Genomic DNA, 25,487 nt, shown 5'->3' with positions numbered 1-25,487 from the left:
AATTCAATCACTACATTAAGCACTTGACTGTGAAAGCGCAAAAAAAAAAAAATAAACAAAGGAAAAAAAAAAAAAAGAGAACCTTATTTGAGGCTGTTGTGAAATAACTCTTGAGGGCTTTGTGACAGTCTGATTCCATTTTCAGAATGATTCATCATTTTCTCTCTCCTCTCTGTGTGTCTCTTCTACTCTTCTCTCTCTCCACGAAGGAAGTTTAATCCTAGTGATTTCATCCCATGCAGGAAACAGTAATAAATGTGTAGAATTCATATTTTTCTAAAGGGAACTTAAAACTGCTGCTACGAATTGTGTACAAGACTGGTTTATGCCACATGAACAGAGAATCACACATTTGTTTTGGTACTTTTTTTCCTCTTTTTATTCAGTTGTACAGTACTTCCAAATTCAAAATAAAAAGTAAAGTTGTTCTGTATCAAACCATCTAAGCAATAAAATGTTATATTTAAAAATTATAGGTTACAAAATGGACGTGGCTTTTCTTGTGGGTTTGTTGTAACTTGCTTTCAGACTTCTCTGTTAGAGGACGACGTACAAGCTGGAGCTGATCTGTGTAAATAGCTGTTTCTCCTCCTTCAGTTGGACTGAGTTTGAATTGGAGATGATTGTAGCACTTGGAAAATTCACGTTCATTTTGACCACCATTTTCTGGTAGTCAAACCACTGACTACAGCCAAACCAATGACTACTGTCACGTAGTCAGGCCACCTTGAAAGGGTGCTTTTCTCTCGGTGCAGTTCCTTAACTGAAGCCAGCAGGAAAAGTACTTGGGTGCTGATATTCCTGCCCAGGTGTCACGTCAGGGTTCTCTGTCCTTTTTTGTTGTTAACTGTAGCCCCGTGGTCATGGAAGTGAGCATCCTTCTGGCGCGTTGCGGTGATTAACAGTATATCAGTTGTTTTCTGTATGAACAAAGTAGGTTCATGCCACCATAGTTTTATTTACATAAATGTGTATGGCTGTGAAATCTTCAGGATGTGTTTGAAACCTCATGCATGTGTCGAAAAAAAAAAAAAGAAATCCTTTGTTTAGCTTGTTGGAGCTACCTTAGCTGCATTTTATATGCTTCCTATAAATAAAACACATTTCATGGGACAGTGAGCCAAAGAATCGTCGTGAGTTGCGTATCCAGTCCTGGAGGCCAGGGAATTGCAACGAAGCTGAAGCATCTGCCTCTTCCTAAGTCCTGGTGGGATGACTCTTTCTGGTAGAGAAGTGAACCAGATACAGAATCAGAGAGATGAACTGAGTGGGGGAAATGCTGCTGCTTTGCTCCCTCTCACCTCCTTTCCCGTCCTGACAGAGGTTAAAACTCCCCACAGCACCCTCTGGTGAGGACCTGGTCCCTCGCTAGAAAACGGGCAGGTTACACGAAAACCAGTCAGCCAGCCAGCTCTGCCCCCAGCCAAGGGCACCTGATGAAACAGGGCTCTGTGAGCTACCTCCAGTGGGCTGAAGGGGTGGAAACAGGACTTCTGAAGGAGGAAGCCTACAGAAAAGCAACTTTCTCCCATCTCCCACCCATTGGCCTGAGAAATCTTACCTCTTGTGAGATGGGTAGGAAAACTCACATCCAGAGGGTGTAGGGACCTGTCATGAGATGTCTAATAATACCAGATGAGTTCATGGGGCCAGGAAGTGGTTGGGACTACTTACAAAATAGGTGACTTAGAAAGTACTTGGTTCTTGGCCATGAAAGGCTGCAGTTTGAGAACCCAGCCCTTTTCTCCTTCTGCCTAACTTTGACTGTGACTGTCCCTGAGCAGGGAATTGCCCTGCCCTTCTTGCCTTTGACAGGGTAACCTCGGCCTGGCCAGCTGAACCTTGCTTTGGGTTGGCATTTCCCTCTCCCTTCTCCTGTCCCTGCTCCTCTCTGCCCTGACTCCTGTGGCAATTGAAACATCAGGCTGACAGAGGGATGGGGAGCTGGTGGTGTTTCCATGTGTCTCCTCCAACTTACTGCTTCCTTGCCTCATTCCCTAAAGGTTTTTTTCCCCACCATTTTAAAGGTGAAGCCACAGGTTAATTCTTGACATGGGTGGAGAGAGCAGCAGAGCTCCCATGTTGTGGATCTGTCTCACAGCAGTGACTCAAACATGGAGTCCGTGTGCTCACCTTGAAGCATTAAGAAAAGTCCTCTGCCACCATGGGAATGCCTTGGTAGCAGGAGGGTTGTTTTTTTTGGAAGTGTGGAATATGAATCTGCAGGCTACGGATTATGGGGATGGGCAGGAGAGCTGGTTTGAGACAGCGAGCTTGGGTGAAAACTGGCTGTCCCAAAGTAGGATATGGAGCCTGGTTGGAGCATCTTTTACATACTTACTGGTACTGAAACTCAACCTGCTAAAGAGAAAGGAAAAGAAGCTTCCCCCCCATTATTTAGCTGTCACAAAGTATCCCAGTATTTGGGGATAAGAGCACCGTATGCCTACTCTTAGATCTTCAGAAAGTGAATACAAGGAGAAAATATTTGCTGTTGATACTATTAACGTAGTGTTTTGCCCTGTTGTGTTGAAGTATCTCAAACCAAATCACATTAGTCACAATTCTACTACCAAGGAAGGCAAGGGGCAAAAGTTTCCTTTCAACCTTCCCTGGTTCACAAGCCTCCAGTTTGGGGAATCACACGCGGCTTTCTCTTTAGGCATTTCTGCAGAGATGAGGAGTTACAGTGGGATAGACAGTGCCACTTTTGGAAACCCTAAGGGTTGGACCATCTGCAAAAGGGAGACATGAGATCCCAGCATAGAGCAAGTGGCACTTTCTGTATGTCAGCCTTAAGAGGCACCCTCTTTTATCATCCACTTTGAAAATGCAGGGAAAGGAGGGAGAAATGCATTGATTGGATTGTTTAACCAGGACATCTCTAACTGCTGGACTGTGGATAAATTGGCCACACTGGCACTTCCCAGGACTTGGGTACCTGAGCAGCCAACATCAGGGAAGAAAGTGAGTAAAACCAGCAGTATCTTTGGTGATGTGGGTCACTTGAGCTCCCCAGTCGAGGAACTGCATAAAATGCTTTTCCTCTCTAGTCCCTTTCTGTGGCAGCATTTGTCATCATGTCTGCAGGGGAGAGGCTTGCTGCAACTGTGCTGCAACAGGCAATAAGGAAGATGCTGGGATTTGCTCTCCAGTCTGTTTAAATAAGGGAAGTGGAAGAGCCACATTTTAACCTGGGGGCTTTTGAAAACCTTCATGTCAGAGAGGAGCTGAATCACAGAATAGTCATGGTTGGAAAAGACTTCTGATACCCCCGAGTCCAACCAAAATGTTTCACAAAAAGGTGGTCCAAGGTTTGGGAATGGAGGAAGAAATTATATGAGTAGGAAAAGGTACGTATCTAACCTGCTAGTGGGGTGTTGTTATTTGACTAGATCTCCATCTTTGACTGAGGAGATGATCGGTTGCCTGGCTGTGTCTGTACTGCATGTTGGTAGTATCATCTCCCTGTGGTGACCCCTGGACCTTGGGTCCTGGGCATGCAATGGAGTTCCTGGGTTTGGGTTCCAGCCCCACACTGAAGCTGCCCTTCTTGCTCTGTGTCCTTACGTGCACACACAGGGAACAGGGAAAACAAATGTCCAGGAATATATTGTTTTCACTATCTGGAAACCAGTGACCACTGATCCCTGCAGGTTTGCTGGCAGATCACAGGATTTCGCTAGTCTCAGGCAACTGGTGCCACGCTGGATCACAGGACTAGACAAAGTGGAAATACCCCTTTTCAGGGGAGGTTCAGCACAGCTGCAATTCCTCAGGCAACAGTTCTGCTGAGGGGGCGTATAGCTGCAGCCTGTTCCTCTGGTTTTGAAGTACGAACATTTGCAAGGAAAGTGTTTTGTTTCTGCAGCCCCCTCCAGAGCTTCAAGTGAGTCCTGCAGGGACTTGCACTCCACAAGTTTGAAGCTCTTGGCCTTTCTCAACATGAAGACACCCCCTGGTGTCTTTAGTCACCTCAACTGAGGATTGTTACCGGGAATGCAGTTTTAGGTGATTTAACCCCTTTTCACCTGTCCTGAAAGGACAGTTTCTAACAAGCAAGCACAAGATGTTTCCCCTACATGTTGAGTCGGTGTCAAGTGCTGGTGGTGTGTGCCCTTGGTCCTATGCAAAGTGATGGACTCATTCACCCTGTGGTGTGCATCTCTTTGCTTGGGACTTATTAGAGGACTGGAAGGCGGGGGGGGGGGGGCTGGCACAGCACCATGAGGGATTCTGTGAGGCAGAATAATTTGGAGAATTCTTTCTCACCAGCTGCACCTTCTCCAGGTGCAAAGACTGCAAGAGCACCCCTGTGTGCTGCCGGGACTCATCAGTGGCTTCACCTGGGCTGTGAGGCCTATTTAGAGGAAGGGGTGGGCTGAAGGCTAGGGTGTGGACAAGAGTGTTGTGGTTGTAGGCTGTGGAAACAGCAGTTCTGTATTGTAAAAAGGTATTTCTGAAACTGTTTTTTCAGTAAGTTCTCTTTTTTTTTTTTTTTCAAAGACATTAAGGGGGCTAACACCTAGGAGAAAGACAATGAAGGGGCACAAAGACAGCAGTGAGGATACAGGCTGATGGCAGGTTACTGCACGGAATGGGATGCCTGACAGGCACAGGAACATCTACCTTGCTGTTGTGCTGGCTGCGTGTGTCACCTCAGGTAAGTGACATGTACTCTGCATATGTGTATTATGGTGCCTAATGGGAAAAAGTTGGCTGAATTCTCTAGGGAAATGAAAACCTTCCAAGTATTCCTAGGTGAGAGGCCAAGGTGCTTCCATTTCAGGATACATCTGAAATCACCCTGTAGAGCTGAAACTAAGTGAAGATAGAGTTAAGAAGCATTGCTGAGGCTTTAAAAAAATTCTAGTATTGCCTCCTACTATAAATTCTCAAGTCCCCTCTCAGCCTAAAAAAACCCAACACGTTCAAAGAAAGCGGGAGTTTTTCATGTTAAATACTAGTAAGTGGGAAGACTTCCCTGGCTCACCAAACCTCACTGTAATGTGGTAGGAAACCTTGTAGCAATCCTCTGAGTAGTAGGAACTGGAAATAGCTTTCTCCTTTGCTGTACTTGTTGTTTATGTCTCCTGTGCCAGATTAGTCTCTTGTTTGGCAGGGAAAACAGCCAGGAGTGTATGAGGAAACTCTGGATTATGGGTGTTTGGAATATGCTGCTTGTGAAAGTGTTTGAACTTCTCTAGGGCCTTTCAGCAAAGGGCTGTGAAGCAGTTTATGAACTTCAGTTGAGAGGCTGAAAGCAAGAGAAGTTTTCTGGAGAAAAGGCTTTTCATCCTGAAAAGCTTCATCTTTTTTCATCATCTCAGAGGCAGAGGTTAAGGCAGTAAAGGCCAGCTCTGCTGTGTGCTGACTTTCTGTCAGTAACTTTTAGCCTGTAACCACACAGGGAGTGTGGCCCTGCTGCTCATAAAAAACACGTGAAGGTTAGGATGAAATGTCAGCTGGAGGGGTTGGTGGCTCTGCTGTAACACATGATCCAAGCAGCTGGGATAGGAGGAGCAGCAAAGCGTGCTGCTCTGCGGCAAGTATGCAAAGAAATGGTCCTGTTTGACAGTGCGTGTGTCTGTGCACCCAGGACAAGCAGCCCCTGCCCTAAGGCAAGGAGTAAGAATAAGTTCAGTTATTTGCTAAACTAAATGTTCTTCCCATCTCCTGGTGTCTGATAGTTCAGCTTGGCCATGCAACTAGATTTGTTGTTTTAAATGAGCAGCATTTGACTTTCAATGAACCTGCACCCAAAAGAAGTATCTCTGCTCTATTTTAGGGTGATGGCTCTGCTAGCTGTGAGATGCAGGCTTGATTTGATCAATAAATATTTCTCCCAAGTGTTTGCAACTCAAGCTTTCCCACATGACCTGTGCTTGGAAGTGGAAAAGTGACTGGTAAAACCTGTCTGTAAACAAAAAAAGTAACCTTTTCCACTGCTGTTTCTATCTGCTTCTACTGAAGTGTCACACTACTTGATGCACAGGGCTCCCTGGTTGTAGTTGAAGAGGAGGCAGAACATGGGAGGACACGTGCTACCTCATGTGCTGCTGCTGAGTGGCGTACAACACTTGTGTGTTTCTTCACTTTGCCAGGAAATTCCTTTTTGGGGGCAGGACTCTTAACATCATTTCACCCATTGCCTTCAAGGTTACCTACATCAGGTCCATTACACTCCACAGCTGGAGAAAATCAAAGTATCAAGCTGCCTGTATACACAAAGCAACCCATGAAATGTCAGCACCACAACACAGCAAGTTTGGTTTTTCATCTCCTGAGGTCATTATCTGCCAGCATCTTTTGGAGCTGAAACCACAGAGGTCTTCTAGGTTGAGCTACCTGGAACCCAGGACCAGCAGTGAGCCAGTTAGTGAAGCTTGCCAGGGCTGTAGGGATGGGATGTGGAGAACAACTGAGCAACTTGCCCACCTCACAGTAACAGTTTAGCACAGGATGCACTGGGTTATTACCTCTTTGTCAATGCACCACTCATAAACAGTTTTGAAGCTTTTTCTGAACGAAAGTATTTGCTTTAGAAGCTGCAAAACACCTGCTTAAAAACTAATTTGAGCTACACCTAAGTGAGAGCAGCTTCTCCCAGGTTCCTTTATGGCAGTGTTTTGCTGAACTGCATCTGTGGAATGTTCTGCAGTTTGTGAACAGATCCTTGGTGGCCTGTACTTGCTGCTGCTGCAGTGAACCAGTGACATCTGTTTTGGTGCAATTCTACAAATTCAGCAAAATATGGGCATATAGTATAAGCAATAATGGAGTGGTGGCCCTTGGGGATTGTCACCCCAGGAAAATGAGTAACCACAAGGAGGGCTGCACCTAGCTATAAAGGACTGGTGAATGATGCCTGGTGAAATGCTTTGAACAGGAGCACAGGGAGTTCAGCCTCAACAGGTGCCTGAGGGGACATCTTGCCTTCTGTGAGCACAGAGTAACATGACTGAGTGACATCAAGTGATTGCTCTGGCTGTATGACAACCCCCACTTTTAGTTGGGGGTGGTGGTAACAAGATGCTGCAGTATCACAACCTGCCAGACCACTAATCCATGGTAAAGGAGATGGTCCCTGTGCAGTGTGGTTTTTAAAACGCAAGCTGAATCTGGTTTCATTTGCTTTCTCTTTCTGGAAGTCTGCCTTTCCTAGGGTGTTGTAACAGCAAGGTGGTTTTCAGCTTGCTTAGAGTAGCAACCAGTGAGGATTAGCTGGGCTAAATGTCACTTCCAGCTGTGAGAAAACACCTCCACTCTCTATGAATGAACCACTTCACAAACAGCCAAGCATTATTAACTAAGTCTTAAATACTGGCTCTAAAGACAATATAACACTTCATAATCAAGCTTGTTAGGGCATTTACACTTCTAATTGTAATCTGTTATTTTGGTGACAATGTATGTGACAATCAGCAGGTGCTATTTAAATTCTAGCTTTTCCTTTCCACTGGAAACCTGCAATGGGGTATTCTAAGGCTTTCCTCCTCTCTGCATAGACTCCTGCTACAGAGTTTGTTCTCTGTCTCCTGGAAACTTCCAGGTGGACTTGCCAGGTGAAGCTGGGATCAACCTTTCCATGCTGTCATGGAAAGGTCCTGGTGCACTGCTTACATCTGTAGTGCTGTGCATCCAAGCTCAAGCAGGGAAGTATGCTTCACTGTCCTTGAGGGACTAGACTTTCTTTTAGCATTCATGAGAAAAGTACTCCAGCTGAAGACAGAATATGGAATTGTGTCTGAGCAGGGCCAAGGTGCACATGGAGTTAAAAGGCCCAATTTAATCTCACATCAATGACAGGAAACCTCGCTGAGGACCCCAGGACCAGCAATCCAGATGGCAATGTGTGTGCAGCATCACTATTATCCCTGCTTCTGCAATACCTCAGGCTGACCCTGGAGGTGACAATAGCTCTGACTTTCTCGGGAAGCAAATGCAAGACATTACAGCTTTTCAGAGTTTTAAGTTTCAGCTTGTCTCGTCTTTTCTTAAAAGCACTGAAGAATGCAGTGCTCGGACCTACTTCAGTGACCAAGAAGCATCACATAATGATCAGGAAAAGGCAGACGTAGCTGCTCCAGCCCATCCATTTAGCTGCTGCTCAGAGAAGGGAATAAAGCTCTCTTCTGCTTCTATTAAGAGAAGCAGCTAGCACCGGCTTGGGAGATCCCTCAGCTGGCCGCTTTTGGTACTGCTGGCTATAGAAATTTCCATGTAGTGAGCCTAGTATTGCGTTTTATCATCCTCGGGGTAAATGCTTTAGTCACACAGTCTACCAATGCAGCTTCATCTGAATGAAAACTACACTGTCTAGCTCCAGCCAGGCCCTGTAGGGCACATCTCTATCTGTTTTACTAGACCACACAAGGAGGTTTTCTTGAAAATGTTGCTTGTTCAGATGCTTGTGTGGCTCAAGTATCTCCAAATATTCTCTTCACTATGTGAAAGCTGATTTTTAGGTTACAGTTTCATTATGTGAAAACATGGTTAAGGCAGGACAAGCCGTGGTTTTCATGCAAGCTGAACAGACCAAAAGCAACAAGGAAAGACAGGTTAAGTTTCAGCTCTCCCTTACCAGTTAAGGGACAAGAATGTTGTAAGGCTGAAGTTTTACTGCATCTTAAAATAAACTAATAATCAAGACTATTAACAGGGACAAAGATGGTGTACTGAAATTAAGACTGCAGTGACTGCCTTAAAAAGAATAGAGACTCAACAGGAAATATCAAACCTATCTTGACCCTATGAGGGAGAGATCAGGCACACTTCACATTTGAGTTGTATCTATGTTCTCTGGGAGCTAGAACTACATCTTAAAAGCAGATGTGTTAAGTTTTCCCTTATTAATCCAAAGATGTATCTCATAAATAGGAGTCTCAGCATAATTTGTTTTGCTTCTGTTAAGCTTTTTCTGCAGCAAGTCTTCAACCTCTTTTGTTTGGATGCAGTGCATGTGTTTGAACTGTTACTTTGAGTATTACTGCCAGGAATATTATTGTTTGCTTGGTCAGACAATGGCATGCACTTTAAAGCTATAAGGATTTGGCCTTGTTATAATCTTGTGCTTCAGCAGCCTTTAAGCATCTTAACAGATCCTTTTCATGCTGCTTACAGTTTAACAGGTCACTCTTTCTGGAAATGTAGGGGACTGTGGCAGGATTCAAGAATTTACTGATCATTTTCCCAGGCCCCTTCCCTTATTTTTATGAAGAACTTTAATATTAGCTCCCTGTCCACAACATCAGAATACTTCCTTGCTAATATACCCATTCCTAATACACTTATAGAAAAGCAGATTTTTAAGATTAGTGTTTCCACTCTTTGTGTATTTGTTACTACAGGTTGCTTACCAAGGAAAAGAGCACGAGCACACCACTCAAGCTGTTTGGTGCCATACTCATGCTTTATTTAAAAAAAAAAAAAGCTACACAATGCTGAGGGAAAAAAAAAATCAAGTTTACTTTACAAAAAACCTGCAGGCATTTCAAGAGATCTGATCTCACTTATAAATGAAAAGTCAGCAGGTAAGAAAGTAAATGTTAATTTAACATTTCAGTTGTGGTACATTACCTGAACTTAATAATCCAAAACAATCTGTCTGTCTGTAGATTGTATCTACACAAACAATCTACGCATTTGATTAAAAAAATCCCTGGGAAAAATGAGAGATAAATGGAAAAATGTCAGAAGAATCTTATGCAGCCCACCTATACACTCTCACAGAAAGATCTCTCTTGCTTTGCTCTTCTCTGTAAGTTAACTGCAATTCCATTGTGTATTTAAGAAAAGTCTTAGTGTAAAGCTGCTAAATTTTGTTCAGTGAGGGGATTAAACTAGTACAAAATGAGTATGCAGCTGCCATCAAGTTACACTAGTTCTATGTCTTACTATCTCCAAGGAAGTGTATTGTGCAAGTCTCAACAGCAAAACACTCCTGAAACAGCCCTTGTGTCACTCCTATGAGGTAGGCACACTGAAAAACAGAACAACCAGCCTACATTAGTATTTGACTTCCTTGCTGCTTGCCTGCATTAAGAACTTTCAACTGCAAGGTTTTGTGTAGCACCATGCATTCCAGGAACAAATAATGACACTTGCAATTATATACATTCCAAGGTAGGGAAGATGATCAGTACAACTGTTTTGAAATAAGCAGAAGCACTGCCATCACTAGTCTGCTCCATTCATCTACACAGCCTACCATTCAATGATTTTTGTACATGAATAATAAAGATGATACTTCACCCTTTAGTCTGACAGCAGCCTCTTCTCTCTCAGATTAAATTATACTGGGAAAAAATGAATGGCTGTCACAAAGCAGATAGCATACAGAGGGCTGCAAGTATCAAATGCAGTTGCAGTGTAGTCAATTTAATACCTTGTTACCATGGTAGACATGAACTCTAAAGCAGTTTTTCTTACCTACAGTATAGACTCATTAACTCTTTACAATTTCTTTAAGTATTAATAGGCTGTGACAAAGGAATTGATAGTGGTCCTTCACACTATGGATGTATTTTATTTGTGGTCTAAAACCATCTTAGCATCTCCTACTAATACGGAAGAAACACTAGCTGACATCTTTCATGGTCTTTGCTCCTCAATCTCACATGAGCAGTTGTGTGGCAGCTCAGCAAGCTTGATGAAAAGTAGGCTGGTAAGAATGCTAGATTATACAAATGCTTGTGCTATCAGAGGAGGGGGGGGGTGGCGGCATAGACAGGCAGGATCGCTATTTGTTCTGTCTTGAAGTTAATGAAACTATACCCTACACAGCTGATAAGAGTAATAATTATATGCAGAAACAAATCTGTGACATTAAGCTAAATGTATGTGCTTAAAAATCAAGTAGAAAATTCAAGTACCAAAATAAAAGTTAACCAACAGGATAAAGCAACAACTATGTTCTCCCGTTGGAAGGAATCTGAGTGTAGCAGCCCAGTTTATTCACTAGAAATAATGAAAGAGATGCTGAAGTTCAATTGCCACTACACACTAGAATGTTATTGCTGAATTTCAACTACAGCAAACTAACAAGGAATTCCAAACTGTTAACTTCATTTGTCATGAGCAGCAGCAGACTGCTGGCCACTGTTCTTAAGAACTGCTCCTGGCTGAGAACATTACTATGAACCATTGATAGTGAATGCAAAGTTGTATTATCAGAACAGCCTCGGTACAACCAGACTCTCCCAGAGTTCCTGTGCAAGTTGCTAAACTGTCTTCTCCTTTCATGCTTAGAATTTAAGCATGTGGACATTAACCACAGTACAGAGAAGAAAGCTGCAACCTTCAAATACTTGTTTATTTGTGCAGTGCTTCAGCTTGAGTCCTTGTCACTGTAAGACCTGATTTGCTCTAAAACTCAATCAGCAGGAGCTAAACTGAATAAAACTAGGATCTTATAAACTAGCATCCTCTGTTCTGATCCTCTGTCTCTTTTCCTGGAGTTCAGCCATATCTAGAGCAGCTCTCATCACCCCTCAAAAGAATACCTTCCTATCTTGGGAAGAATTAAGAGTATACCATTTAAGATCACCTATTACCAGAAAGGGAAAACATCTCAGACATAATCCTAGAGGCAACTTAGAAGTTCAGTACACCAGGTGCTGCAATAGCTATAGGGCTTTAGCTCACAGAGCATTTACTACATGAACACTTTGTTGATTTAATGCAAGCTTGGAATAAGCCCATAAACCTACCACAGACCCAGTCAGATCACATCACTAAAGGCAAACAAAGTTTGCTCCACACAATTTGAGTGGAGATACTTCTTATGAAGATAGCACTCAACTGTGCTAAGTGTCATGTATGACAACTCATCAATCCTAATTATTAAAAGCATTCTGTCTCTGCTAGCTACATTATCAGGAAGTTGAGCAAAGCCTCTTTGGGGTTGCTTTTCCTATTCTTGTCTTTTCCATGCAAAATGAGTCAAGAGCATCCCAATTAATTCTGGGAAGGTTTGTAGTAAAATAGTGCCAGTACAGGTAGTTTCAGAGTTTAGATGTCAATGACATGACTTGCAGGTATTGCTTAGCATTCACTGGCTCAGCAGCTCAGTCCTGGCAGAGCCAGCATAGATTTGAAATAGCACTTTCATGTGTGGGGATCAGGAAGGGGAGGAAGAGAAGAAAATGGAGGTCTCAAATGACTGCCTTTTCCTGAAGTCAAACTTTCATATACCCTTCAGACGGAGGAAGAGATGCGGTTGAGATGCAAACAATTAAAGCCATGTCTAAGTGCCTGAATGGCAGCAAACTGACACTGCATTAACTGCTCCTTTTACTGTCAGTTAAGCTCCTGAATGCAATGGATGTGGATCAATACCTCAGTACCTGGTAACCACATAAGCTGTGCCTGCCACAAAAGAAAACCCAATTTGGATTGCATATAGCTTTTTTGCTTTAGTACTGAACTAACATGTAGCTAATAACGGATATGCATCTGTGTTACTAGTAGGAAAGACAAGGTTATTTAAAAAACCCAACCCTCAGACCAATGTACTGACCAGTGTCACTACTCAGACTCTCAGTACTCTCAGACTCAGAAGTCTGAGATGTAAAAACTGCAAAGGGCAAATTAAATAGTTTGCCATTTAAAAAAGATTATTCAAAGCCACTGGTCTTTCAAGTGTGTACAGTAAATGCAAAGTCCTTGCCCCACGTAAAGCTTTAAGAGAAGTCCACATTTTGATATATATGACATTCTAGTTTTCGTGAGAGTACCAAAAACATACTGAGAAGTTCTGGCTGATTCAATTATTTCTTGAGTAAACACTGCAGAGCTACCACTACAACCAGAATACCTAAGCTGCTGGCACGACTCAATAATTAAGTTTAACAAGTTGGGTATAAAAAAAATTTATGTAGTAATACCAATTCAGCACACAAATTCCATGCTTCACAAGTTTTGCTGCTGTGTAAGACTTTTCCTAACGTCTATGCAGATAAGTTCAGATTTTGAGGTCACTGCATGCCCAGATCACAACAGCAGCACAATATCTACCACTATGAGCAGCTATACCCAATTGTGCCTTTAGAATGCAAACAATGCAGAAATCTAGACAATCAGCACCTTGCAACTGAAATTGGACCCCACACACCAACTTCAGTGTGCACACTGTAGAGAATCAAGTTACTTACTGGAAAAGAAAGATGCGTACAGATTCTGATACAGGTATGATACAATCAAGACAGATTAAGTCACTAGACATTCAGATTAGGGGGGAGGAGAATCATCCTTCAAAGCATGTACAGATGACAAGCCAGCAGAACAAAGAACTCTAAAGGCACATTTCAGGTAACATGGTTCTGTTAAGACCAACTGCTTACACACGCAAGCACAAATCTTAATGGCTGCCTCCTCCCACCCCCCAACCAATTAACAAAAAACCAAGAGAAGTGCATTTTCAGCAATATTAACACCGTTCAGTTAATCTGTTCAGTCCAAATGTTTAGCAGTATTTTCCTTATGGTGATACGGATTCTCTGCACTACTCCAATCCAAAAAACCCAACAGGCAGGATTAGTAAAGGTTCAAGTGTTGTACTAGTTAACATTTACTCATCGGAGCCCACTGCTCTCTTCTGTGCCCTCTTGTAGGGCAACCTCCTTGGTGAAGCTTTATCTAGATTAGAAAGAAAAAACAAAAACAGACAATTGCATCAATTGCTACAGCTACTTCAGGTAAGATGTTAATACGACCATATATTTTTCTCCCTCCCAAACACAAGACAAACTGCCCACAGAGATGCCAGTTCAAACAACTTAAGGATTTCTAACTACTAGCACCCTAAATAGAAGGCAGCAAAAAACCAAAGAATGTTCTACTCTGTAACATGCAGCATGGGTAAGGGTTGTTCAATTTGCCACTTACTGGAAAAAAAAAATAAACCCCATACCAACTCCTGGTGAAACTCCATAGTCTGCTGTTCAGAAGTATCATGTTCAAGAATTACAGTTTTAGAAAGTTAATGAATCATTTGGATCATTACTGGTTTGAGTTCACCTGCCTGAAGAATGTAATTGACTCTCCTTTAGACAGCTTTGTCTTGCATGAAATATTTCCACATTCATACAAATTTAACAGCCAAAATAGGTGAAAAAAAAACCACAACACCCACACTTTTCCAAGAAGTATCCACATTTGACTATGGATCTGTCCTTTTATCAGGTATCCCTATATGGGGAAGCCACCCAGCTTTAGCTGTGTGATCACTGGATGCCAGAAGCATCACCCTACGTTTAAGACACAGACATGCCTGTAATTGTCCTTTATGATTATGGCCCTTATGTAGACAGAATTTAATTTTTTGTAAGATTGTAGAGAAGCTACAATACTTCCTTCATAAGAAGAGCTCAAATGATTGTCAAGTGTATCTGTTGACTTAAAAATGCAATTTTTTTTAAACAGAATTATTTCAAATAATTTTACTGTTTAGAGTAGGTGCAAACACAAGGAGCAGCCATCGTGCCATTACAAGCCAATTGGTACAGTATGAAGTGTCTTTCAACAATAAAACAGTCAAGAACATCTAAACAACTTGATGGTCAAGTATTTCAAAGGATTCTAGTTTAGAGGTCTAATTAGAACTAACCTGGAGCTAAAGAAAACCACAATTAAGAGCAACTTAAATATCAGTTTTTCCTAGACTTCATTTCTATTTTCAATATATTAAGATACAAATACCTATTTAACTTAAGAAAGGAACAGGGAATGGGACTCAAACATTGCAGGACTGGAACTCATTTAAAGACAGCTTGCTCTCTGGAAAAAGTTAGCATTTAGAGCTTCAATCTTTCTTGCTAGATTTTATACTATCATTCTCACGTCTCTTGGAAGACAGGGTACACAAAAGCTTACATTTTCAGAAGTAAAACATCAGTCCTTATTCCTATGTAACATTAGTAGAGTTAAAAAGAGTGAAGGAATCGAAAGTCATTAACTCCTGGCACAACTTCGTATTGGAGCTAAGGCCTCTAGCCCTTATACACTGATTAAAGCTCAGAATATGCTTGTTCCATCAAAACAGGAGTCTTTTTCATGTAAAGGTAGATCCTGCAAAGGGTTTTCAAATTACTCTTGCCTAGATGCACTTGGTTTGAAGTGAGGCTCTCTCACCTCACACCAGCCAATGCTACTGATGATTGGAGTTCACCTGAAATAAGGAAGCTAAGTCTAACTATTAAACCACTACACCCAAGGCTGAGGTTTGTTTCTCACTGAAAGAAGATGCCCTCAGCTATTGGTCATGATCAGTCCTTCATCCCCCTCACCTAATATCACCTTGACACTTCACCAAGTTAGCAGAGAAGGCAAGATACACATCTGCATTTTAGGTAAAGGGTTCTGGCAACTGTCAGAGGAGATAACTACTTCAGTAATATTGTACTGAAACCACATTACTACAGTATAACCAGAAATCATATATATACACACACACACAAATACATAAAAACAAATGTTTATATAATAATGTGTTTGTGTGGTTGCATGCATCTGTTCTGTAATCTTTTACTGCTCATGCACCAATCACTGCATGCAGGAAGCTGTACTTCTATCCATGCCTAATTATCACATGAACAACACAAAGCATTCCCACTCTTTAGATAACCAGAGTTTGCCTCACCTCTTCTACTTTGCACTGAAGCCATGGGAAAACAAAAATAGAAGAATCAGGAGAAGTCAGAAATATACACAAACGGCCAAAATCAACCAGACACTGGGTTTACTGTTAGCATTTCAGATATCAAGTAAAACTTATTAATTTTGGAGTTGTGAATGACATTGAGAGGTTTTGGTGATTAAGCTCAACATGAGCCGGCAACGTGCACTTGAAGCCCAGAAAGCCAACTGTGTCCTGGGCTGCACCGGAAGAAATGTGGCCAGAAGGGCCAGGGAGGTGATTCTGCCCCTCTGCTCTTCTAAGACACCACCTGGAATACTGTGTCCAGCTCTGGAGGCCCCAACCAAATAAGGACATGGAGCTCCTGGAGCAAGTCCAGAGAAGGGCCACAATGATGATGAGAGGGCTGGAGCACCTCTCCTATGAAGACAGGCTGAGAGAGTTGGCATTATTCAGCCTGGAGAAGGCTCAGGGGAGAGCTTATAGCAGCCTTCCAGTACCTGAAGAGCTTACAGGAAAGCTGGGAAGGGACTGTTTACAAGGGTCTGTAGTGATAGGATGAGGGGGATGGTTTCAAACTGAAAGAAAGGAGATTTAGATTAGGTATTAGGAAGAAATTTGTTACCGTGGGAGTGGTGAGACACTGGCACAGGTTGTACAGAGAAGCTGTGGATGCCCCTTCCTGGAAGTGTTCAAGGCCAGGTGGGATGGGGCTTTAAGCAACCTGGTCTAGTGGGAGGTGTCCCTGCCCATGCAGGGGGCCTGGAACTAGATAAGCTTTAAGGTCCCTTCCAACTCAAACCAATCTATGATTACTAATGAGCCTTAATGCTGCTTTAGTTAATGCACATTTCTAATGCTTATTTAAAACTTTGGTTGATAGGCAAACTTCTACACAACCTGCAGACACATTGAGATTATAGGTATTTTCTCACATATAACCTCCTTTGTGATCCAGGTTTTGGGTGGAGATTTTATACCACTGAAAGTCTACAGAACTAAAAATCACTGAGAGTCACTGTTATATCAACCAGTTATATCAACAATTATATCAACCATCTATACAAGAATAGGCTGCTAATGTAATAGTCTAATAATTAAGCATAGTGCTTTAGGCAACCTTTTACTCCTAGAAGAGATGTATGCTATTCTCAGAAATTGGTACCAACTACTTATTCAGTTACAGCTAAGCTTCTTACGCTCTAGTTTGTGGAAGATAGACTACTTACTTATTTGATTTAAAGTTTCTTGAGGAATCCAGCTCATATCAACATCGTTCTGATTTGATGTTCCCATCTCTACTTTCTGTACTGGTCTTTTCCTCTGAAATTTCAGGATAAAAGATTGTGGAAATAGAAAGTTTTGTTAGCACAAGTATTAGAAACAACTAATAATGCTATATTTAATGAATTGTCTCAGTGAAACCACTGCAAGCTCATGGCTAGTCAATGTATTAAGCCGTCTTTGTAGCTTAGCTTTGCTCTTTACCATTAGCAATTAATTCCCTCAACCTTGGTATTGCCACCTCTAATGCCTTGAAACATGTATGCCACACAAAGATACCAAGACTTCATGCATGGGCAAGTTCATTACACCCGTTAAGAAAAATGGCTGATCACTAATCACATCTTGTGATCACAGGTTTCATTATGCTTTCTCAGATTAGCACAATATTGTCCTGTGTCACCTTGCAAAATAAGATCTCAAAGCACAATAATAATGCTTCTTCCCAAGGGAAGCTACTTGAAAAGAACTGCAAGCCAGACTACACAAAGACATAACTTATGCATTGCATGCAGATGCAACTTCAGCTTTCAACAGCTTTCCCTTGCCAGACCACTTGCACAGACAAACCCTTAGCTGCTACAGCTTTATAAACGGAATCCAGAACACCCTAATCAGTATTATGGCAAAGCATTGACAAGAACTAAATAAAGGACAAGACAGCTGTTTTCCCCAATGTTTGACCCAGATTAAACTAATAGATATAAATAGAGAGCATGAAGAAATTCTACTCAGTAAGTATTGAATCAGTAGCTGCAAACATCCAGAGACTGGAAGGTATCAAAGCTTCCAGTTCAACCACTTCAGGGTGGTGCCAAAGAGCAGACCCAAAGAGCACCTCGTAAGCAATCTGAACTTCTCCAATCCCAAACATTTTTTTAAAAACTCTCAGCTTCCCTAGTAATCTCTAGGGTCTTAGTTAGAAATCTTCTGAAGTTCTACCTGTACCACCGTATGCCAGAAGTGATTACTGAATTGCCTTCTCTTCATACCAGTAAGGTCTTGTATTAAATATTTAGACAAAATACACTACTCACCTTCCTAGATTCTAGTAACTGATGTAGGCCAACAATGACAAGCAGACCAAGTCCAGCAAGGAACATGTACATGAAGATCCTTTAAAAAACAATTTAAGAAACCATTAACTGAAAATCTAAAGTGTTTAAGAGAGTTTGCAAAGAGGCATTGAAACTATGCCTGGCTTTGGCCACATGCCCATTTGATCTTTCCCAAGAACTTTTGTAGGGGTTTGATGGGAAAAAAAGCAAACAATAAAGTGCTAACAAACATTAAGTAACTACTCTCACTTCAATTTTAGAAACTGTAACCCTAACCTTAATTCTGAAAAACGGAACATTTGCAAAAAGCCATGTAAGCTAGGAAACTGATATAAATTCTTGAAATTTAGGAAATGAAAGAACTCTTTCACAGTATCATCTTTCAAGACATTGGGTCACAGGTAATAATTTTTTGACAGCTTTAACCACTTACAAAACCCTAAAAAAAAATCCCTTACATGCTTTTAGCATGCTACTGCAAAGCAAGTACTGCTACGACACTAATTTATTTGCAACAGGCCTTGTTTATCTTGCTCTGTGTACCACAGTTAGAATTCTACCTATGCAAACAATCATTTCTTTACATCTGTGCAGTTTGGTTTGTCTTGAAGAATTCTACCTGAAATACCTCTTGATACTCAGAGAGGGATGAACACAAATTATATCTAAAATTTATCTGGGAAGCAGACAGGGGTTTACAGGTAAAGAATCGATTCCTCCTTGAGCATCTCAACTCCGATTTTGGAAAAAAGGAAATTAAGTTAAACTACAGAAGAGACTTAATTTGAATATTCTTGTTCTAGAGTAATTATCTATTCACAGGACATGAACTTAAACCGGTTCTAATAATTTGCTTTTGAGAGCTCCTTTACCAGAGCATCACGTATCTTCACATGACCAATTTTTCTTTCATTAAAACTATTATATTTGAGAAATATCAATTAATGCAAGAGATATTTCTCTTGGCTGACCTATTTTTAAAAGGCAATTTCTGCCCATGACAAGATAATTCAAATATTCAGCATTGTCTACAGGCAAATTTCTAAAGATTATTTTTAACTCACAAGTTCTCTTAAAATTCCACTCCAGTGTTACAATATTTAAAAGCATATCAGGACAGCATATGCTTGCAACATACACAAGGTGTGTCAAATGTACTTAGTCTTCAAGACAGAAAAACAACATTGCTGGAAGATATCTGCTACAGGCAGGGGTTAGTGCAACAAAGAATGAGTGCAAGTTCCTCTACCTCACATTCCATATATGTCTTCCAGTTTGTGCAATCTTGGATTATACTGGAGTGTTCCAGAAGCAACTTATTCCAGTCTTCACAGTAAGAGATGCAGCCCAGTACTACGGACACCCTGCATCACTAACTCTTAGAAAAAAACCTAGTGGCAAAACAACAGCTCAAGAGCTTTGAATTGCCATGTAGCTGTATAACATCAGGGCCTACTCCAGGCTTAAGCCCTCCATGCCAAAGCAGATGGGTAAACTGCTCGTGGACATACTGCTAATCCTGAAGATCCCTTGTATTAACTTACATTTTGGGAAAAAGCTCATGTTCTCAGTCTATCAACATTGTACAAGTCAAATATCTGCTACACCACCAGCAAAACACAGCAGACCTAAAATTCAATAAAATGAGGAAACAAGAACTATTCTTATGGGCATCCTCAATAACCCGTGTACCAACTAAACTTGACTCTCCAGGCTCCTTACGTTTCTCCATCCAGCCCATCTTCTTTTTCAATAATTGTAACAGTTTGATTGAAGACAGCATCTTGAAACACATTGCCCTGTAACAAAGTTTCCATATAACATTTTAAATTAATTTCTTGAATGCCTACACAAATGTTTATCTTTTTTCACATTCTTGGAATAACTCTAGAAAGTAGTAACTCCTGCTTGATTAAGACTTGATTAAGTTTATAAGCAGTGCAAGTTTGATTCAACATACAGAAGCACAAATTCTTTGGTCCAAGTACAAAGACCAGTCTTGATATTAGCATGAAAAGTCACATTTTGCCCTCAAAATGTTATTTCTTACAACATTAAATATTATATACAAAGAGTTCTTATAAGAAAAAAAACCACAAAACTCTAAGGTACAGAGGCCCACTGAACTTTGACCTGCACTAAAAGGGAAAAGAATCTGCTATTTTTATCTGATTTATGCTTTTGGATAGTCTCCTCTCAGATTGCCACTACTGGCCATTTCTTTGCTCAAAGTTGTTTGCAGATGGTATTCAGGCCAATTAAGTTTGTTAGAAAAGCCCAATCTGAAAAGCACAGTGAAATCAAAGCTACCCTAAAGAAAACTTAGATTTTTGGTTTTAAAAAAGTACCACCCACTGCTACACAGTTCTATGGCATTCTAGCTTCCACTGCTGACATAACTTTAGTCTAACATCTACTGAACTCAGCACACACAGTGGACTGTTACGAAACAGTCATTGCCGTGCTTGTGTATCTACTGATTTGCTTAAAAAACAAAAAGACCATTCACTGTCTGAAGAGGTAGTAGCTTGACTAAGCAGCTCCTTCCTGATATTTCCACATCAACTAGAAAGATTAAAATGAAGTCAAAACATCAGGCTTACGTTTACATCTCTGTAGTTGAGATTGATAACTAGTCCGAAAGGACGACCGCCCATAGGCTCGGCAGGGATGAATGAGTACTCAAACGTGGCTTGCCTCTGTGGTGGAACCACCGTGTTCAGAGGGAGAGCTGTGAAGTTCTGGATATAAAACTGGTAGTCTTGAGGATACCGGAAAGAGGCATCGAGAGACTCCACAATGAAATCCTCTGTACCCTTATTGGTGAAGCCTACCAGGAATTTTACAATGTTGTTTGCTGGAAAGTCTAAAACACACATACAAAAAAATCAACCGTTAGAAACTTCATACGCCACACCTAGCCTGTTCTTAACAGAGGGAATCTAGAACAGATTCTGGGTTTTTAGACCATCACTGTTTTATGCACACATTGATAAGATGGTAGATTAGCACAGGACTCTTACCTTCACCTTTCACAAATAAGATGGTTGTATCAGCACTAGGTGAGGCTTTCGGTTCTCCTGATAAGTCTTCTTCCTCTTTTTCTTCTGTCTAAGACAAGAGACTTTTTTGAATAATCCTATAACAAACAGCGAAGCAAAGACCATGCTTGTTCCATGAGAATCCCATGTGTCAAAGCACGTAACAATGGCAAGCACAAGTATCAATTCCTGCTGTTGCAGGATTAGCACAGTCTGCTCTACCTGTAGGTTTGATTAGCATCATTTTCAGCACTTATCCTTCTACTTGTTATATTTGACAGTGACTAATCTGAACTGCATTTAGCTGCAGTTAAACTGCATTTAGCTCTTTAAGTCTGAAAGCAACAGTAAAGTCTCTGTTTAAGGCTGGAAGGAAATGAATAGAATCCAAATGTTAAGTGTGCACATCTAAGCTATTTAACAACACGCATTTCCACAATGATAGGCAACCATCAGGTAAACAAGTTAGCTTCACTACGGAGGAAGTGAGCTTTTAATTCAGTTTTAATGACTTAAGTGTTATGTATGTCTGGAAAAGGTTAGACTGCTGGAACTAAGTAAGTTCACGTATTCACCTGCTCAAGCTCACCTTTGTGATGATTCACTTTTTAACGTAGCAAATGCAAGCATTACAGACTTATTCTCCACATGGGGATCATGGGATCACCACCTTCCCCACCAAATAAAAAAATAAAGGCTGACCCCATTTTGAACTGTCTGCACTAACTGCTTTCATGTTAGATTGCTTGATTCTGCTGCTTGAACAACCACTTGAAGCAGTGGATAGCCTACCGGATCAGCAGCACTCTGCTGCCCTTTGAACATTAACACCAAAGCAGCCAGAATGAAGTAGTCCTATACCCAAATGCCCTTCTTAGTTTACTGAGATGCAGCTTAAGCTGGAAAGGAACTAAAAGGGGCTCCTATGAGAACCTGATTCTCACACTTGGTGTTCTTTTTTGTGAACTGCAGCTTTAGTAATCAGAAATGGGGCTGCCCCAATGTGATTTTTCAACTAGGAATTTAGGAAGAAAAGAGAAATCCTTCTGAAACTTCAAACTGAACACAACTTATACCAGACTCAGAAACAGCAACGTTATTAAACTCATATTTTAATACATATGAATTTTCTAGCTTCAGGCACTTTTGGTCTAACTCATACTTATGAGGTAACAATCATGTACAATTACCAAGTCTGTTGGCTCATCTTCTTCAACTTCAGCTTCATCATCTTCATCTTCAACTACTGTATCTTCCACAGCTTCCTCATCTTCTGTAGCATCTTGAGCTGCAACTGATAAACCTGAACCTACAAAACCAAAATGCAAACGCAAGAAATTATTTTTAATGTCTAGATAATCAACAGAAAACTGACATAGTAATTCAATTGTCAACTAGTGTTTGAAGAATTTCTTAGAAATCTGTCAAATATGGTGTTTTGAAGCCTCAGTTGAAAAAGCCTCACATTCAAATGATTGTCTGTGCTGATCTTTCATCCTTCTTTCTCTAACTACTTTCTGAACTACTCATTTATGTGCCAGTAAGTTCAAAACCAAAATGCTTACAGATGGATAACAAGAAAGTTCAGCATTCATACAGCTTGCTTCAAAATTGTAGAGGGCAACCAACTTGCCTTGAAAGCTACTGTTTAATTTTCTAACATGTAACCACATTATAATATCCTGTCGTTACAAATGTGACCATAAAATATATTGATATCGTCAGAAAACTGAGTACTGTTTCTTCCAAGACTAATAATTTTAATTCTTGATTAGCAAGTCCTTTTCATCTGCTGGGATCAGAACATACACTTTCACAGGCAGATAAAAAGTTACTAGCTTTGCACTTGTTTTCATTCAAGTTTTAATACACAAGAAAGTTGATTTATTTTTTTTTTTTCAATATGACCTCCTCAATATAAAATACTACTATATCCATACATTCAACAGACCAGAACAATGGTAAGAAAAAAAAACCTGACCTAGAGCATGACTCCAGAGCAGGGCTCCAAGGCAAGTTCCTTGCCCGTTTGCTTTATGGAGCAGAGTCTCATACATTCAAACATAGGACAAAGTTCTGTCTGTTTGCAGTTTAGAGCACGTGCAAGCTAGGCTGCAAACTATTAAAACACATACACAAAACTACAGGTTTCGTTTTCTAAAAAAAGCTAACATTTTTGAAAAAGGAAAGAGCAGAAATGAATGGGATTTACACAAGCCCGAAAAAGATCTAACTGCCACGTGTACGCATTTAAAATAAATATTTGAAAGCCTTCACGGGGAGTAAGAATCCTTGAGGAGGGTAAGTGTATCCAAGGATTTCAGGATTGTCAGTCAGAGCTAGAAGCAGCCAAACACAACCTTCCCCTCCCAAGTGTCTTTAGAGGATACAGTCAAAGACTTCTGCTGAACCACGTGCAGTACTTAACTAGCAACAGTGATTTTACGTGTTAAAGCTTTAAGCTTACAAGTCTGCAAGCAAGTATTTTTTTAAGTTGAAACCTTCATGGCTGAGCAGGCTGCGGGTGGGTCCCAGGTGCTCCCGACAAGCAGCCACGCCGGCACATCCCCCGCACCGTGCCGCGGCTCCGCGGGGCTGATGATGTGGCAGCCGCGGGGAAGCGGCGCTGCCCGCGGCGGGAAGGGGGGGCTCACACCGGCCTCCCGCCGCAGCCGGACGGCTGGGCTGCCCGCCCCTTCTGGCCCGCCAGCCGTCGCGGCCGGGGAGGCAGTTTCCCGACAACGCCGCGGTGCCAGCGGAGACGGGCGATGCGAGGGACGCTCGGGGGGGGATGGAGAGAGAGGAGGCGGCCAGGCCGGCCGGCCGGCAGCCCGTCTGCCCCCCAGCACCGCCGGGCAGCGGCAGAAAGGAAGGAGACGAGCCCCTCGCTGCAACCGCGCGGGAAGACGCGCTTGTCGTTCGGGGTTTGGTTTGTTTTTGTGGTTTTTTTTCCCTGCCGGCGGGGGCGGCCGGGCCCGCGTGTCCTGCCGAGGCCGGGCTGGGCGTGAGGCCGGGCGGCCCCGGCACCGAGCCCTGCCCGCACGAACCCCGCCGGCGGCGATCACCGGGCAGCGCCGGCCGCCGCCTGTCCCTGGGCGGGAGGCCCCGCCGGCCCGCCCGGCCCGCGCCTCCTCTCCCCACCGCCCCGCGGACCCCGGCGGCCGCTCCCGCTCCCTCCCGCCGCCGGTCCCCGCCCCGCTCTCACCTGTGCCGCCGCGGGCGCCCCCCAGCAGCAGGGCGGCGGGGAAGACGAGCAGGGCGAACAAGACCAGCTGCGACAGGCGCCTCATGCTGGCGGCGGCAGCAGCAGCAGCAGCACCCGGCCCGGGCGCCCGCTGGCTGAAATGGCGGCGGCCGCCTCCATCCGGGGACCGGCCTCCCCCCCCTCCCCCCCCGGGGCCCCGCCCCCGCGCCGCAGCGGACGTGGCGCCACCGGAAAGGAGGCCCGGCGCTCACGTGACCGCGGCGCAACGGCTCCCCCCCGCCGTTGGCCCCGCCCCCGCGCGTGCGCCGCCCCTTCCGCCGGGGAGCGGGTGGGGGGGGGTGGGGGGTGGGGGGGGGGTGGGTGGGATGGGAGGGGTTGGGAGGGGAGGAGGTGGGATGGGATGAGGTGGGGTGGGATGGGGTGGGGTAGGATGAGGTGGGATGGGATGAGGTGCGGTGGGAGGGGATGGGGATGGGGGTGGGAGGGGATGGGGATGGGGGTGGGAGGGTTTAGGGTGGGATGGGAGGGGTTGGGAGGGGATGAGGTGGGATGGGATGACAGGGGCTGAGAGGGGATGAGGTGGGATGGGAGGGGTTGGGGATGGGAGGGGAGGGGTTTTGGTGGGATGAGGTAGGATGGGGATGGGAGGGGATGGGGATGGGAGGGGTTGGGGTGGTATGGGAGGGGTTGGGAGGGGATGAGGTGGGATGGGAGGGGTTGGGAGGGGATGAAGTGGGATGGGAGGGGATGGGGATGGGATGGGAGGGTTTGGGGTGGGATGGAAGGGGATGGGAGGTGTTGGGGGTGGGAGGGGAGGGGTTTTGGTGGGATGAGGTAGGATGGGGGTGGGAGGGGTTGGGGTGGTATGGGAGGGGTTGGGAGGGGATGAGGTGGGATGGGAGGGGTTGGGAGGGGATGAAGTGGGATGGGAGGGGATGGGGATGGGATGGGAGGGTTTGGGGTGGGATGGAAGGGGATGGGAGGTGTTGGGGGTGGGAGGGGAGGGGTTTTGGTGGGATGAGGTAGGATGGGGGTGGGAGGGGTTGGGGTGGTATGGGAGGGGTTGGGAGGGGATGAGGTGGGATGGGAGGGGTTGGGAGGGGATGAAGTGGGATGGGAGGGGATGGGGATGGGATGGGAGGGTTTGGGGTGGGATGGAAGGGGATGGGAGGTGTTGGGGGTGGGAGGGGAGGGGTTTTGGTGGGATGAGGTAGGATGGGGGTGGGATGGGATGGGGTGCGGTGGGAGGGGATGGGGATGGG

General features: G+C 43.4%; 1 protein-coding gene across 3 annotated transcripts; it reads right to left on the bottom strand.

Annotated features, from left to right (window-relative positions):
* Nucleotides 1–351: 351 nt before the first annotated feature.
* Nucleotides 352–24,400, bottom strand: SSR1 (signal sequence receptor subunit 1). 3 transcript variants are annotated; one of them, XM_051612424.1, is made up of 9 exons: nucleotides 24,226–24,400; nucleotides 22,211–22,329; nucleotides 21,003–21,090; nucleotides 20,583–20,845; nucleotides 19,702–19,778; nucleotides 17,959–18,037; nucleotides 16,867–16,960; nucleotides 13,575–13,638; nucleotides 352–1,222 (listed from the first exon to the last, which is right to left on the bottom strand). In XM_051612424.1, exons 1-9 carry the CDS (start codon nucleotides 24,308–24,310, stop codon nucleotides 1,198–1,200), a joined length of 894 nt encoding a protein of 297 aa, XP_051468384.1. In that variant the 5' UTR covers nucleotides 24,311–24,400; the 3' UTR covers nucleotides 352–1,197. The 3 variants fall into 3 exon arrangements, with proteins under 3 accessions (XP_051468384.1, XP_051468386.1, XP_051468385.1); XM_051612426.1 differs by lacking the exon at nucleotides 352–1,222 and having other exon boundaries at nucleotides 9,394–13,638; XM_051612425.1 differs by lacking the exons at nucleotides 352–1,222; nucleotides 13,575–13,638 and adding an exon at nucleotides 15,564–15,655.
* Nucleotides 24,401–25,487: the final 1,087 nt, after the last annotated feature.

The sequence above is a fragment of the Apus apus genome, chromosome 2 (assembly GCF_020740795.1).
Source record: "Apus apus isolate bApuApu2 chromosome 2, bApuApu2.pri.cur, whole genome shotgun sequence".
Lineage (NCBI taxonomy): Eukaryota > Metazoa > Chordata > Aves > Apodiformes > Apodidae > Apus > Apus apus.
Note: the sequence above shows the minus strand (reverse complement) of the source record. Positions and strands in the feature narration are given on the sequence as shown.

What these genes read in the sequence shown, in the direction of transcription:
- SSR1 (XM_051612424.1), bottom strand. Translation starts at nt 24,310, where the DNA reads ATGAGGCGCCTGTCGCAGCTGGTCTTGTTCGCCCTGCTCGTCTTCCCC. An exon ending in TCAACTACAGAGATGTAAAC is followed by an intron (nt 19,779 to 20,582) that starts GTAAGCCTGATG and finishes ACTTTGTTACAG; the next exon opens with GGCAATGTGTTTCAAGATGC. An exon ending in GATGGGCTGGATGGAGAAAC is followed by an intron (nt 18,038 to 19,701) that starts GTAAGGAGCCTG and finishes TGTTTTTTAAAG; the next exon opens with GATCTTCATGTACATGTTCC.